The 15,000-nt window shown below is 47.6% G+C and overlaps 1 protein-coding gene across 1 annotated transcript in view; it reads left to right on the forward strand.

The window, feature by feature from the left end:
* The window catches only part of LOC311226506 (sentrin-specific protease 7-like), a 93,127-nt gene that overhangs the window by 56,509 nt on the left and 21,618 nt on the right, over positions 1-15,000 (forward strand). The window contains exons 8-10 of the mRNA XM_084311928.1: positions 1,789-2,004; positions 2,479-2,693; positions 14,227-14,291. Coding sequence (XP_084168054.1) covers positions 1,789-2,004; positions 2,479-2,693; positions 14,227-14,291 — 496 coding nt within the window. The remainder of the gene's footprint in view (positions 1-1,788; positions 2,005-2,478; positions 2,694-14,226; positions 14,292-15,000) is intronic.

The raw sequence follows: 15,000 nt of genomic DNA on the forward strand, positions 1-15,000 counted from the left end.
AGATTGCGCTCGTCACCAACGCAGGAGATGCTGGGTTCGAGCCCAGCTCTCGGCGTTGCTACCAGCTTGGCTGGTCGTTCATACTAATACAATTGGCAGTATTAGGGGGTGGGAAGCTGGCGTTGTGGACAGCGACGCCTACAGGTCAGGTCTCGGCGCTTGCTCAACGGGGGCAGGACTTGGTGGAGATAGCGTGCCCTCCCACGCGTTACACTTCACCAATGAGAGTCCTTGCTGCCAAGTGAAAAGACGTCACTGGCAGTCGCCACACGCATCGGAGGAAGCATGCGGTCGGCTTCGGGACGCCCTTGTACCGACTCGTAGGAGAACATGCATACAGCAGCCAGGTAGGGGAGGGGGGGAATTGGCACGGCGACAAAATTGGACGGGGAGAAAAACTGAAAAATCGGGAAAAATAAAAATAACAATGAAAACCCGACTATACTCTGGTATGGCGCTGAACGGTTGGCGAGTTAACCCCACTATCCTCGGGTCCGGCGCTGATTGAGTTAATGTGTATTGTCAGTCAAAACAGTCAGTTACCATTTGTAATAACTACCTCCACTCTGTCTGCAGCAGGTCTCTCCACTCATGGAACGGCATGTCCGTATCAATAGTCTATGAACGCTACGCAAAGTGGGCGACGTGTTGTTGGCACAATTGCACACAAAAAAAATAATGCACAAACACAAACGGCTGTTTTTAATTCTTTGGATAACGGATACACTTTTTGCGGTAACGCGCGGTGCTATCCAATGCTCTCCAGCTTCCTGCAACACACACAATTTCAAAGCGAGTTTTCTGTTTCATTGGCACAAGCAGGCACATTTGGTGGTAATCAAATCAAATTAAAACCCTCAAAAAACCACTCGTTCAGTTGAACCGGCGAGTAACGGATTACTCACGCCCATCCCATATCAGTGGACGAAACCAAACGAACCATAGCGCCCGATCAAAGCAAGCTGGCTTCAGACTAATCCACGCCCTATTCAACTCTCTACGACCTCCGCACACACACACGCACACACACATACACGCACACGCACACACACACACACACACACACATAGGCAGAGTGTGTTCCACCATGTTCTCCGGACTGACCGGTATTATGACACCGGGATTAAGGTTCTATTTTCGGTGCCGTCGCGGTTGGCCGGTCGTCTCTTTCTCTCTCACACCTATACTTGTTTTCACAACACCTTGCTCTGACAAGCTGCTCGGTCGCCCCCCCCACAGCGCCATCTGGTTACACCGTAACCGTAATCCCTCCGCCCTGTTTACCGGCAGATTTGATATCGCTCAGTGGCGTCTAAACGTTTATCGCAGATAAACCGTCGATACCGTCGTAACTCGTCGACGGGATCCAGTAGTAAAACACCAATTTATTAAAGGTGCCGTAGATGACATTCGGCCACTGGGTGTCGCACTAGACTAGAGCGTCAATTATCCAATCGGGTGCATTCCAGGGGGGGGGGGGGAGTAGGGTTAGGGATACTTGCATGCAACATGTAAACAACATTCAACAACATTAATTTTGGACCTGCCAAACATTTCTTTATGATAAATTAATTAATCTTTTATTTTGCATCTTTCTAAAAGCTCCGTGGATGTATTTAAAAGAAATAATAACAATGAAAAGTATTTACTCTAGATTATCCGTGGTACTTTTTAGTACTGTATTTCTAGTACTGTTTAAGTTTAAGTTTATTTGGATCCCTAACTTCATGACCATTAACCACATAATACCTCCACAACCCCCACCCCTCCCCATCTCGTCCTCTCCAGGCCCTGGGTCGCCTGGGAACGAGGGCGTGTCTGTGAGCCTTGTGGCGTCCCAGGTGCAGGGCTACGGTGTCTGGGACGGGGCTTTGTCGCGGGACGGGACTCTGCTGCGGGACTGGGAGGGCCCCGCCCCCTCCCTGCTCTTCCTCTGGGTGACGGAGGCCCAGGCCAACCTGATCCAGACGGAGCTGTCAGCAATACACCCGGTTTCTGAGCCAGGTAAACACACACACACACGCGCACACGCACGCAGGCAGGCAGAGCGAGCGAGCGAGCAGAAAATATATTAATTTGAATACCAAACTGCCAGTCAAAAGTAAATGCATAATAATAAATAAATTATTGATATGAAAACTGAAAACACGTCACTGGTTATTTTAGTTTTATTTTGGTAAAATGGGCCTGCAGTATAAGCCAATAAATGTGCTACAAAGCACAGCTCAGTGCCTAATGATCTCCTGTTGGTACTACCCATAATCCCAAATAAAACGGACAATGAACTTGTTAATTGTGAGCGTTTTACACCTGCTTCGATGTGGTAATAACATGTACATTTGATTGTTAATATACAAATTCCCAAAAAATTTGCCTCATTTCAGCCTATTCATATAGTTTCTATCCACCCATTCCTCTTTAACCCCCCCCCCCCCCCCCCCCCCCCACCCCCCCCCCCCCCCCACCCCCCACACACAGGTCAGTCGTGCCCCTTCCTCCTGCTGGTTCTCAGTGACCAGCTCAGGGACCTCCAGGCCGCCCTGCTGGCCTCCATGCTGGACGCGGAGGCCTTCCGGCTGGCCAGCTCCCCCGACATGAGCTCCCCCCTGGGCTGGACGGAAGGCCTGGCGCTCCTCCACAGTCTGCCCTCTCCCCTGGACACGCACCTACTGGCCCTGCTGGGGCAGACTGGGGTAAGAGAGAGAGTGAGAGAGAGAGAGAGTGTGTGTGCGTGTCTCCATTATGTGTGTGCCTCTGTATTTGAGTCAGTTGGATATAGGGTGAGGGGAGGGAGGGAGAGGGTGGGTGGGGGAAAATATCGATACAGTATAGTATTGCGATACTTTGCGTGGCGATACTGTATCGATACAAGGACGCCAAGTATTGATATTTTATAATACTTTATTTTATTTTATTTTTTTGTATAAGGAAGTTGCATTGTTCTTTTCAATACCTGTAATAGTACAATAGTCCACACACACACACACACACACACACACACACACACACACACACACACACACACACACACACACACATGTGCATTCAGTTAAGTTGGAATATGACTAGGGATGTCCGATATTATCGGCCGACCGATATTATCGGCCGATATCGGCAGTAAAATGTGATATCGGAAAATATCGGTATCGGTTTAAAAAAAGAAAAAAACAATAACAATATTTGTTATATATATATCCAGTGAAATTATTAGTTACCTGAAATTATTCAGTTTTTTGGGGGGGGGGAAACCCTGCATATATCGGTATCGGTTGATATCGGTTGATATCGGTATCGGAAATTAAGAGTTGGACAATATCGGAATATCGGTATCGGTAAAAAAGCCAATATCGAGCATCCCTAAATATGACTAATACAAACCGTTCAGTTTGTCAGGTACATGCAACACAGATTACAGTGTTGACATCTGTCTGCTTGAGAAAATACCATGTTCTGCAATAAAAATTATTGAAGTGAGATGAACAGACTGAAAACTTTATTTTATTAGATAACTTTGTTGACAAAGTTTTACTTTGCAGTTGAAAAAAGGTAATATATCGCAATATTAATATCGCAATACTCAGCATATCGCAATATATTTTGAATCGCAATACTATCGTACGGTGACTTAAGTATCGTGATAATATCGTATCGTGAGGCCTCTGGTGATTCCCACCCCTAGTGGGGGAGAGAGGGAGAGGGAGAGAGACTCCATTTGTGGGCACCTCTGTATTTGCGTCTGTGTCTCAGTGTTTGTGTTAGGCCCTGGCTACGTCCATCCACTGTCTGTCCACCTATGTCTAGTTTTTGCTTATTTTTCAATGAGGAGTATCCGTTTGTTGGACAGCTCTTTGCCTGTCCTGACGGGACAGAAGCGGTTTGGAGAGAGGATGAACTTTTGGAACCGGACACGTCATCTCGGCTGTTAGCAAAGCTGTGGTCTCTCTAAATGCGCAATTTCGTTAGATTTTGATTTAAAAACAAACCAGCGGACAACAACACCTCCCACGTCTCGTATCTCTGTTTTTTGCCCGGCAGAAGCGAACCGCAGTAACACATTTGTCTTTAAAAATGTTGTTAGAAAAGTAACTTCTCAATATCAGTTTTACCTTGTGACAAAGTTTCAGAGTTCAATCTTGCTCCGTTTTTAGAGGGAAAAGGGTCTAAAGAATCACAGTGACTACAAAATCACTGGATAGTCAAAGAACTTTAAAGCCATTTTTCTCCGTGCCACTGTTTGCGTAGTTACTGCGGTTAGCTTCTGCAGTGAAGCCGGCGCCCGTGCCGATGTGTGCATGACACATGCATGTTTGTCTGGTTGCCGGCGCCCGTGCAGATGTGTGCATGACACATGCGTGTTTGTCTGGTTGTGTGCACTCCCCTGCTGACCTGAGCCATAATGTTCACCTATACAGACTGTTTTGCCCCCGCGCCGTCTTTTTCCTCCTCCCTCCATCCCCTCTCCATCTTCCTGCATGACCTCCTCAAGGGACCAAGCCTCTCCTCATGCCTGTGATATCTGTTAGATTTGACCATAATCAGCCTCTTCATCTGTTGGCTCGTGTAGTTTCTGCGTTGTGTTTATCTCTTGATCTTCTCATACCGGCTGTACATCGTGGTCATTCCCCTTTAATGCAATCCGTAATCATAAGAATTCGACACTTGACAGCGTAATACCTTTCTCGGAAAACGTTGTTTATTCCATAAACAAAAGCCTCGTAATCAGATGTTACCCATTTCGTATTGTCCTTGAACAGTCTTTGAAAGAAACTAAATTCATTATTCTAATGATCTCTCCTTTCACCCCACTCGGTGGTCATCGCGGCCTAGCTGTTCCCAAAAGCCTTCTCTGTGGTCGTGCCACGTCAGTCCTCCCCTCCCTCGTTTCAAAGTCTCTGATCAAGCTTCTTCTCTTCTGTATGGTTCATATTCAGTCTAACCTTACCCGGAAGAAAACTCACATTATATTATCTTCGCCATAGCAACGACAGGCCCGGCCCCTCTTCTTGTTGCTATGTGACGCTCTGTCATGACAACCGCCATTCACCCCCAACCCACATTAAACGTTTGTCTCTCTGCCTGCCTGCACTTTCAATGCTTATCAACATGCTGCATGACCTTGAAGCCACACACACCCTTCTTGCTGTTAACCCACTGACTGCTGCTAAACACACTGACTCTCTCTGTTGTATTTCTTCTCTGAGACGGCTATTTGCTGTCATCTACCAATATTGTACATTCTATACATTTTGAAAAACCTTCATATCCAACCCGCCGCCCTCGCAAGCCCTTTATGAGGGAGCTAGTGAGATAGCGGCGCCAGCTAGCTCGCAGGCCTGAGCCCGGTGGGGCCACCCGGGCAGCCAGCCTCCTCCTGACCCCCCCCCCATCCTGAGGATGAGGTGCCTGACTCCTGCAGCAGCAGCAGGAGGAGGACAGAGGAGATGGGGCTGGCGACTTGGCCAGCCTTGGCTTTGGCTGCGTCTCCTGGATAAGGTTTTGGGTCAGAGTTTGAGTGGATGGAGCAGCCACTCCTACAGGTCGGCGTTCACGAATTGGCAGTTTTTTTGGCGGCTTTGTGTACGATGTGCCGACTGGCCGCTGAGTGCTTCATTTCCACCGATCGTACCGCCGTGGAAACGAACGTCCAGAAGCTCCGAGAGGCGGCGCTCAGAACGTGACGTGTTATAACTCAGAACGTGACATGTTATAACTCAGAACGTGACATGTTATAACTCAGAACGTGACATGTTATAACTCAGAACGTGACATGTTATAACTCAGAACGTGACATGTTATAACTCAGAGAGGCGGCGCTCAGAACGTCGGCATCGTTTTAGCCGAGCGGCAGTCCTGCTGAACATTAGAACTGCCAGTTGTTTTTCAGTCATGTTCATTTTCATGTTGCATAATTAACCCTTTCACTGCCACATGACAGAAGGTTAACCCTTTACTATCACGGTAAAGGGTTAACCTTCTGTCGTGTGGCATTGAAATGGTTAACCGGCTGTTGTGTGGCAGTGAAAGGGTTAACCTTCTGTGTATTGTCGCAGTGAAAAGGTTAACTGTTTGGTAGTGCGGCGGTGAAAGGGTTAAAGGTGCTATAGATCTTTACGTAGAGTAATCATGGGGAAAAAAACAATACACCCATAGAGCTTTTAGAAAGGTGAGGAATAAAAGTATCCCCCCCCCCTAAAATGATTGATTGGATCCTAAACGAATGTTGTTGTCTGCATGTTGCGTACATGTATCTCCTCCCTACTTTCCATTTCCCCACATGGAAGGCACCTGCTTGGATAAATGACACGGCTCAGGAGGTAGAGCGGTCGCCTGGTAATCGAAAGGTTCCCGGTTTGATTCCCACTCCTCCCAGGCAGTGGGTCGAAGTGTCCTTGAGCAAGACACTTGATCCCTCACTGCTCCTGATTAGCAGGTTGGCACCCTGCATTGTTGCCTCCGCCGTCTGTGTGAATTAGGGATGCACCGATCCGACTTTGTCAGTCCCGATACCAATAACGATACCTGGGTTTGGGTATCGGCCAATACAGATACCGATCCGATACCCATTGTCAAATTTTATTTATTTCAAAAAAGTTAAAAAAATAAAATTTAATCCACGTTTTATTTTTTTAATATTCAAATATATATATTTTTTAAGAATTGTAAAGGATCACAAGTGTGTTTTTGATTTGTTGTAAACAAAGACCGAAAATAAACTTCATTCAATTAATAAACTGTATGCCTCACTGTCACTGTGTGGAAGAGACTGGGATCATTCTTTTGTGCAAGGCAACATCAGGCTTGACTTAAAACATGACTTTCCTAACTTAGTAAAACTTAATGTAACAAATTAACACATAGATATAAATGTACTGAATGGTTATTTCTTATTTTATTTCTTATTTATATATAATAAAAAAAAAATCGATATATATATATATATTTTTTACCGATACCCGATCCAGCTATTTTACTGATAACGGCGGCCGATACCAATATCGGATCGGTGCATCCCTAGTGTGAATGTGTGAGTGAATGTGAGGAACAAAATTATTAACCGCTTTGGATACAATTTGGATAAAAGCGATATTATTCTTATTCGTGACTTTTGTTTTTGTCTACCTAAATGTTTACTGTGAGCGATTTGTAGTGCCAAACTTCCCTTGGGATGAATAAAGTATTTCTATTTCTATTTCTACATAAATGCACCATTTACATGCCGGTGCTCTAGTGACACCTAGTGGCTGAATGCTATCTATAGCACCTTTAAAACTCCATGACGGCCAACTTAAAGCACAAACCATTTGGAACACCTTCAACCCCCTTTTGCACGTCTCCGTTGTCTTAAGGTTTAAGAATCTTCCTCCGACTCGTCTCGTCTCCTTCATCTACATCTCAATATAGGCCTACAGTAAGTACCGTAGGTGAAACGGGTAGAATGAATAAAGGACAACAGCTTTCACCTGATTTCACCTGGTCCGGTCTATTTCATAGAAGGAGCAGGTGTTGTTTTATAAGTAGTAGTAGTATAAGTCTTTATTTGTCATCAGATTAACACACACACGAGCGATGGGCGACCCACAGGAATACAAACACACATGTGATGGGCGACCCACAGGAACACAAACACACACACATGTGATGGGTGACCCACAGGAACACAAACACACATGTGATGGGCGACCCACAGGAACACAAACACACATGTGATGGGCGACCCACAGGAACACACACACACACATGTGATGGGCGACCCACAGGAATACAAACACACACATGTGATGGGCGACCCACAGGAACACAAACACACACACATGTGATGGGCGACCCACAGGAACACAAACACACACATGTGATGGGCGACCCACAGGAACACACACACACACATGTGATGGGCGACCCACAGGAACACAAACACACACACATGTGATGGGCGACCCACAGGAACACAAACACACACATGTGATGGGCGACCCACAGGAACACACACACACACATGTGATGGGCGACCCACAGGAATACAAACACACACATGTGATGGGCGACCCACAGGAACACAAACACACACATGTGATGGGCGACCCACAGGAATACAAACACACATGTGATGGGCGACCCACAGGAACACAAACACACACATGTGATGGGCGACCCACAGGAACACACACACACACATGTGATGGGCGACCCACAGGAATACAAACACACACATGTGATGGGCGACCCACAGGAACACAAACACACACATGTGATGGGTGACCCACAGGAACACAAACACACACATGTGATGGGCGACCCACAGGAACACAAACACACACACATGTGATGGGCGACCCACAGGAATACAAACACACACATGTGATGGGCGACCCACAGGAACACAAACACACACACATGTGATGGGCGACCCACAGGAACACAAACACACACACATGTGATGGGCGACCCACAGGAACACAAACACACATGTGATGGGCGACCCACAGGAACACAAACACACACACATGTGATGGGCGACCCACAGGAACACAAACACACATGTGATGGGCGACCCACAGGAACACAAACACACACATGTGATGGGTGACCCACAGGAACACAAACACACACATGTGATGGGCGACCCACAGGAACACAAACACACACACATGTGATGGGCGACCCACAGGAACACAAACACACACACATGTGATGGGCGACCCACAGGAACACAAACACACATGTGATGGGTGACCCACAGGAACACAAACACACACACATGTGATGGGCGACCCACAGGAACACAAACACACACACATGTGATGGGTGACCCACAGGAACACAAACACACACACATGTGATGGGTGACCCACAGGAACACAAACACACACATGTGATGGGCGACCCACAGGAACACAAACACACACACACATGTGATGGGCGACCCACAGGAACACAAACACACACACACATGTGATGGGCAGTGTTGGGAAAGTTCACTTTCTACAATGAACTAGTTCAGTTCACAATTTTTTAAATGAACTAGTTCAGTTCATAGTTCATAATTCAAAATGTTGAACTAAAGTTCATGGTTTCAAAAATGAACTAATTTAGTTCTTTTTAGTTATTTTTTTATTTAATTATTTTATTATAGATTTTTCACGTACAGTTACTTACATTACAAAAACACACATTGGGACAAGGGGGGGGGGGGGGGGGGCGTCCTCCAGTTCATCTCTATGCCATCATCCACACCATAAGCAAGCAAAAACAAAACAAAAAGAAAAACAAGCAAAAAGGAAAGCAAACCAAGACAGGCACTGTGCAGTATTGCACTTGCCTCGAGCCCATTCACATGTAGACATACATATATTTATTTTTTCCTATCCTAGGTCTGTCCATACAATGGGGCACTGGGCCTTTAGAAGGATCCGAGACATTTCAGCAGGAAAATAGTCGAATAGTGGGGCCCACACCTCCTGAAAGGAAGCGTCGTTGCATCTATGCAAAGATCTCATCTCTCTATACCACATTTGTAAAAATGGAGGCTTATCCTTAATCCAGTTTATCAGAATGCATTTCCGGGCTGAAATTAGAAGTTTATCAAATAGTTTGAATTGTAAACTCTTTTAAATGCATACGCCGACGTCTAGAGGTAGAGCCTGACTCTGACTGAGCGAGTGCTGCTGCAGCTCTCGGCTTCTGCGCGCAGATTCTGTTCCACTGCTTGTTGTGAGGAGGAGTCTGGTGACGCAGCAGGCGCGTTGCCAGATCGGGTGGTTTTACGCATACTTTTGTAGCCTGTTTACGGTGTGTTTTAACTGAGTTTTCGGCTGAAATGCATATGAAATCTGGCACATCTTTGAACGCCGTTATAATAGAGTGCTGAGAATGAACGCACTTTTGAACTCCGTTACACAGGGCTGAGAATGAACGCGTTCTCAATTACGTTCATTTAGCGGATATACAGTACGTTCAGTTCAAGTTCGCCCAAAATGCGAACGCGTTCATGAACGATCGTTCATTGAACGCGTTCAGGTACATCACTGGTGATGGGCGACCCACAGGAACACAAACACACACATGTGATGGGCGACCCACAGGAACACAAACACACACACATGTGATGGGTGACCCACAGGAACACAAACACACACATGTGATGGGCGACCCACAGGAACACAAACACACACACATGTGATGGGTGACCCACAGGAACACAAACACACACATGTGATGGGCGACCCACAGGAACACAAACACACACACATGTGATGGGTGACCCACAGGAACACAAACACACACATGTGATGGGCGACCCACAGGAACACAAACACACACACATGTGATGGGCGACCCACAGGAACACAAACACACACACATGTGATGGGCAACCCACAGGAACACAAACACACATGTGATGGGCGACCCACAGGAACACAAACACACACATGTGATGGGCGACCCACAGGAACACAAACACACACATGTGATGGGCGACCCACAGGAACACAAACACACACACACATGTGATGGGCGACCCACAGGAACACAAACACACACATGTGATGGGCGACCCACAGGAACACAAACACACACACATGTGATGGGTGACCCACAGGAACACAAACACACACATGTGATGGGCGACCCACAGGAACACAAACACACACACATGTGATGGGTGACCCACAGGAACACAAACACACACATGTGATGGGCGACCCACAGGAACACAAACACACATGTGATGGGCGACCCACAGGAACACAAACACACACACATGTGATGGGCGACCCACAGGAACACAAACACACACACATGTGATGGGCGACCCACAGGAACACAAACACACATGTGATGGGCGACCCACAGGAACACAAACACACACATGTGATGGGCGACCCACAGGAACACAAACACACACATGTGATGGGCGACCCACAGGAACACAAACACACACATGTGATGGGCGACCCACAGGAACACAAACACACACACATGTGATGGGCGACCCACAGGAACACAAACACACACATGTGATGGGCGACCCACAGGAACACAAACACACACACATGTGATGGGTACCGAATTCGGTACTTTTGAGGTACCGAACCGAAACACGTCGGTACTACAGAGTATCGAATCAAGTGAGATACCAAAAAAAAAATTACTTTTTTTTGTTTTTACTTTTTACTTTTTTTTTTTTTTACTTTTTTCTTTTCATGTCAACGTTCACACGCACAATATATGCTTACCTAGGATTTTACTTGATTCAACAACAAAGCAGTCGGAGCAATGACAAGCCGAAAACTGTCGAAATTGTAGTTATTTGAAGTTTGGATTATTTTTTTTACGACTGAGGTAGGTAAATTAAATTTCTTGAGACTAAAGTACCGAAAAAAGGTACCGTTGGGTACCGGTATCGATTCACAGGTACCGGTACCGGAATCGGTTCAAATGTGAAAGGTACCCATCCCTAGTGATGGGCGACCCACAGGAACACAAACAACACGCGCGATGGGCGACCCACAGGAACACAAACACACACATGCGATGGGCGACCCACAGGAACACAAACACACACACATGTGATGGGCGACCCACAGGAACACAAACACACATGTGATGGGCGACCCACAGGAACACAAACACACGCGCGATGGGCGACCCACAGGAACACACACACACGCGCGCGATGGGCGACCCACAGGAACACAAACAACACGCGCGATGGGCGACCCACAGGAACACACACACACACACACGCGCGCGATGGGCGACCCACAGGAACACACACACACACACGCGCGCGATGGGCGACCCACAGGAACACAAACACACACACACACACGCACGCGATGGGCGACCCACAGGAACATGCATGCACCGAGTCGCTGACAAAATTTTCTCTGCACCTGCTATCCTGTCGTCGTCGTCCCCCCCCCCCCCCAAGGGCAGCCGGGAGCAGACGAGGGCTGCAGCATGCGCCGCGCCCGGGGACCAATTCAAGGGCTCCTGTCCGTCTTGAGTAGAGATGGGTACCTTTCACATTTGAACCGATACCGGTACCTGTGAATCGATACCGGTACCCAACGGTACCTTTTTTCGGTACTTTAGTCTCAAGAAATGTAATTTACCTACATCAGTCGTAAAAAAAAAATCCAAACTTCAAATAACTACAATTTCGACAGTTTTCGGCTTGTCATTGCTCCGACTGCTTTGTTGTTGAATCAAGTCAAATCCTAGGTAAGCATATATTGTGCGTGTGAACGTTGACATGAAAAGAAAATTTATACAATTTTTTTTTTTAATTTTTTTTTGGTTTCTCACTTGATTCGATACTCGGTAGTACCGACGTGTTTCGGTTCGGTACCTCAAAAGTACCGAATTCGGTACCCATCCCTAGTCTTGAGAACATGCAAACTCCACACAGAAAGGCCCGGGAGATACCCTACCTGGCAACACGGCAACCTGGTCCCCAAGTGGGAATTGAACCCAGGACCTTCTAGCTGTGAGGCGACAGTGTTAACCACTACCCCACCGTGCCGCCTGTATAATGTTTCTACAGAACGGCAGCTGCCCTTTCTATGCATTCTAGCTCTATGTCCTGAGGAGAAGGAGCACATCGACCACCAGAGGTCTAGAGCTGAACGTATCCCTGAGTGGAGAACCAGTGCACTGAGCCGTACAGGCGCGGGGGGGGGGGGGGGGGGGGGCGCAGATCAAATATGTAGCCTCCCGGCTGGCGCCACCGCCGACACACGACACGCACACACTCAGGAAGGGTTGCTAGGCGACGGTTGCAGAGTGAAAATAGATGGGCTAAGACCCAAAGGAGCTGGGTTTTGCCTAAATTGACGAACGATGGTTGGATGTTTAATGGAGAGGGGGAAACGCGTCCTCTCTGAAGGCTCTGCCCGCGCTTGTTCTCTAATGACTCAAAAACTAAAGGCTTTGCTCCCAGTCCAATCGCCGCTCGCTATCGGTAATAAACACATAAATAACTGAATCTGCGTCAGTAAAAAGCGACGTGTGCTCCTGAGCTCGGGGGCCAGAGCGAAGGAGACCCTTAAACCCTCCGATCCGGCGCCTCGCCATCTTTTACGCAGAAATTGGAAACCACATCAAAAAACGGCAATTTCCCGGGTATACGGTGAAGCGCCCGGCATGAAGACGACGAGGGACTTGGTTTGGGTCCAGTCCTCCTGACTCCTGAGCCAAGCTGGGCTCTCGGAGGAGGACAGGATTACATAGGCAGTTGGAGAGAGCGAGGGGGGGGGGGTTAAAGACAGTTGGGTATAGAGAGGGGGAAGAGGTAGGTGTGTGTGTGTGTGTGTGTGAAGACAATGAGATGACAGGGGGTGGGGGGGTGTGTGTGGTCATTTGGCAGAGGTAAATGTAGGTCACCTCATTGTGGGATGTTTAAAGTTTAAAGGCTCTGGCTTAGTCCCCTTATCTGTTGATTGGCTGTCAAGACATACATATGGACTTACAAACACACACGTGCCGCGTAAAAGTGTGCCGCACGCGCGCGCACACACACGACTACATACAACATTAGCCCCTTTCAAACGGCCCATTAATGCGGGGAATCGTACCCCATTATCCCGGCATGCCGTTCTGCGTGGAAGGAAAGAACACGGAATGGGGGGTCAAATTGGATGCTGTCTTCAGGTAAATTGCAGAGTTGGTTTCATCCCGGCTTCTGTGTGTGAGGGACATAGCGGGGTGGGGCGCACACACCACTGTGGTGGAAAATAGCCGAAGCTAATAACTTACTCAGTCCAAAGAGACCTGGTTAATACGATTTATTAACTCAATCAAAGTATCAATACAATAATAGTCAGAGTTAGGCTGGATGACTCTCGTTATACATAACAAACTGAAAGGGGTGGGGGCTACAGGAACAAACGACGTATAGGGGTGTCGTGACATTTTGGGAACATATGGAAAAGTGGGGGAAGGTTTGTTGGGGTTAAGAATGAGGTATGGGGGTAGGAATGAAAGATGGGTTAGGGAGATCAAAGGGAGTTAAGACTGGGAGCAGAGCCAGTTAAGAGGTTAAATAACATTTTAAAATGATTTCTCTCTCTTTCTCTCTCACTCTCACTCTCACTCTCACTCTCACTCTCTCACTCTCACTCTCTCACTCTCACTCTCTCTCACTCTCTCACTCTCACTCTCTCACTCTCACTCTCTCACTCTCTCTCTCACTCTCTCTCTCTCATATATTCTGTTACTCGCTAGGAGAAGCCCAGCCGGACCAAAGCCAGCCCAAGGAAGTCTTGTCGTCTCCAGGTTCTGCCTAAAAGGTAGAGGACCTCCAGCCAATAGCAACTGTCTCAATTATGCAATTGACCTTGATCTCTAGCCCCGCCCTCTTGCCTTGATCCTCCAATCACAACTGTTGCTTCTGAAGTTTGTTCGAGGGAAGCAATCGGCTTCCACACTGTGTAGACCACAACGTGTAGACCACGACATGTAGACCACGACATGTAGACCACGACGTGTAGACCACAACGTGTAGACCACAACGTGTAGACCCCACAGTGTAGAGGACAACGTGTAGACCACAATGTGTAGACCACGACGTGTAGACCCCACAGTGTAGAGGACAACGTGTAGACCACAATGTGTAGACCACGACGTGTAGACCCCAACGTGTAGACCACGACGTGTAGACCCCACAGTGTAGAGGACAACGTGTAGACCACAATGTGTAGACCCCACAGTGTAGAGGACAACGTGTAGACCACGACGTGTAGACCCCACAGTGTAGACCCCACAGTGTAGAGGACAACGTGTAGACCCCAACGTGTAGACCACGACGTGTAGACCACAACGTGTAGACCACAACGTGTAGAGGACAACGTGTAGAGGACAACGTGTAGAGGACAACATGTAGACCCCACAGTGTAGACCACAACGTGTAGACCACAACGTGTAGACCCCACAGTGTAGACCCCACAGTGTAGACCCCACAGTGTAGACCCCACAGTGTAGACCCCAACGTGTAGACCC

The sequence above is a fragment of the Notolepis coatsorum genome (assembly GCF_963971535.1).
Source record: "Notolepis coatsorum genome assembly, chromosome: 1".
Classification (NCBI taxonomy): domain Eukaryota; kingdom Metazoa; phylum Chordata; class Actinopteri; order Aulopiformes; family Paralepididae; genus Notolepis; species Notolepis coatsorum.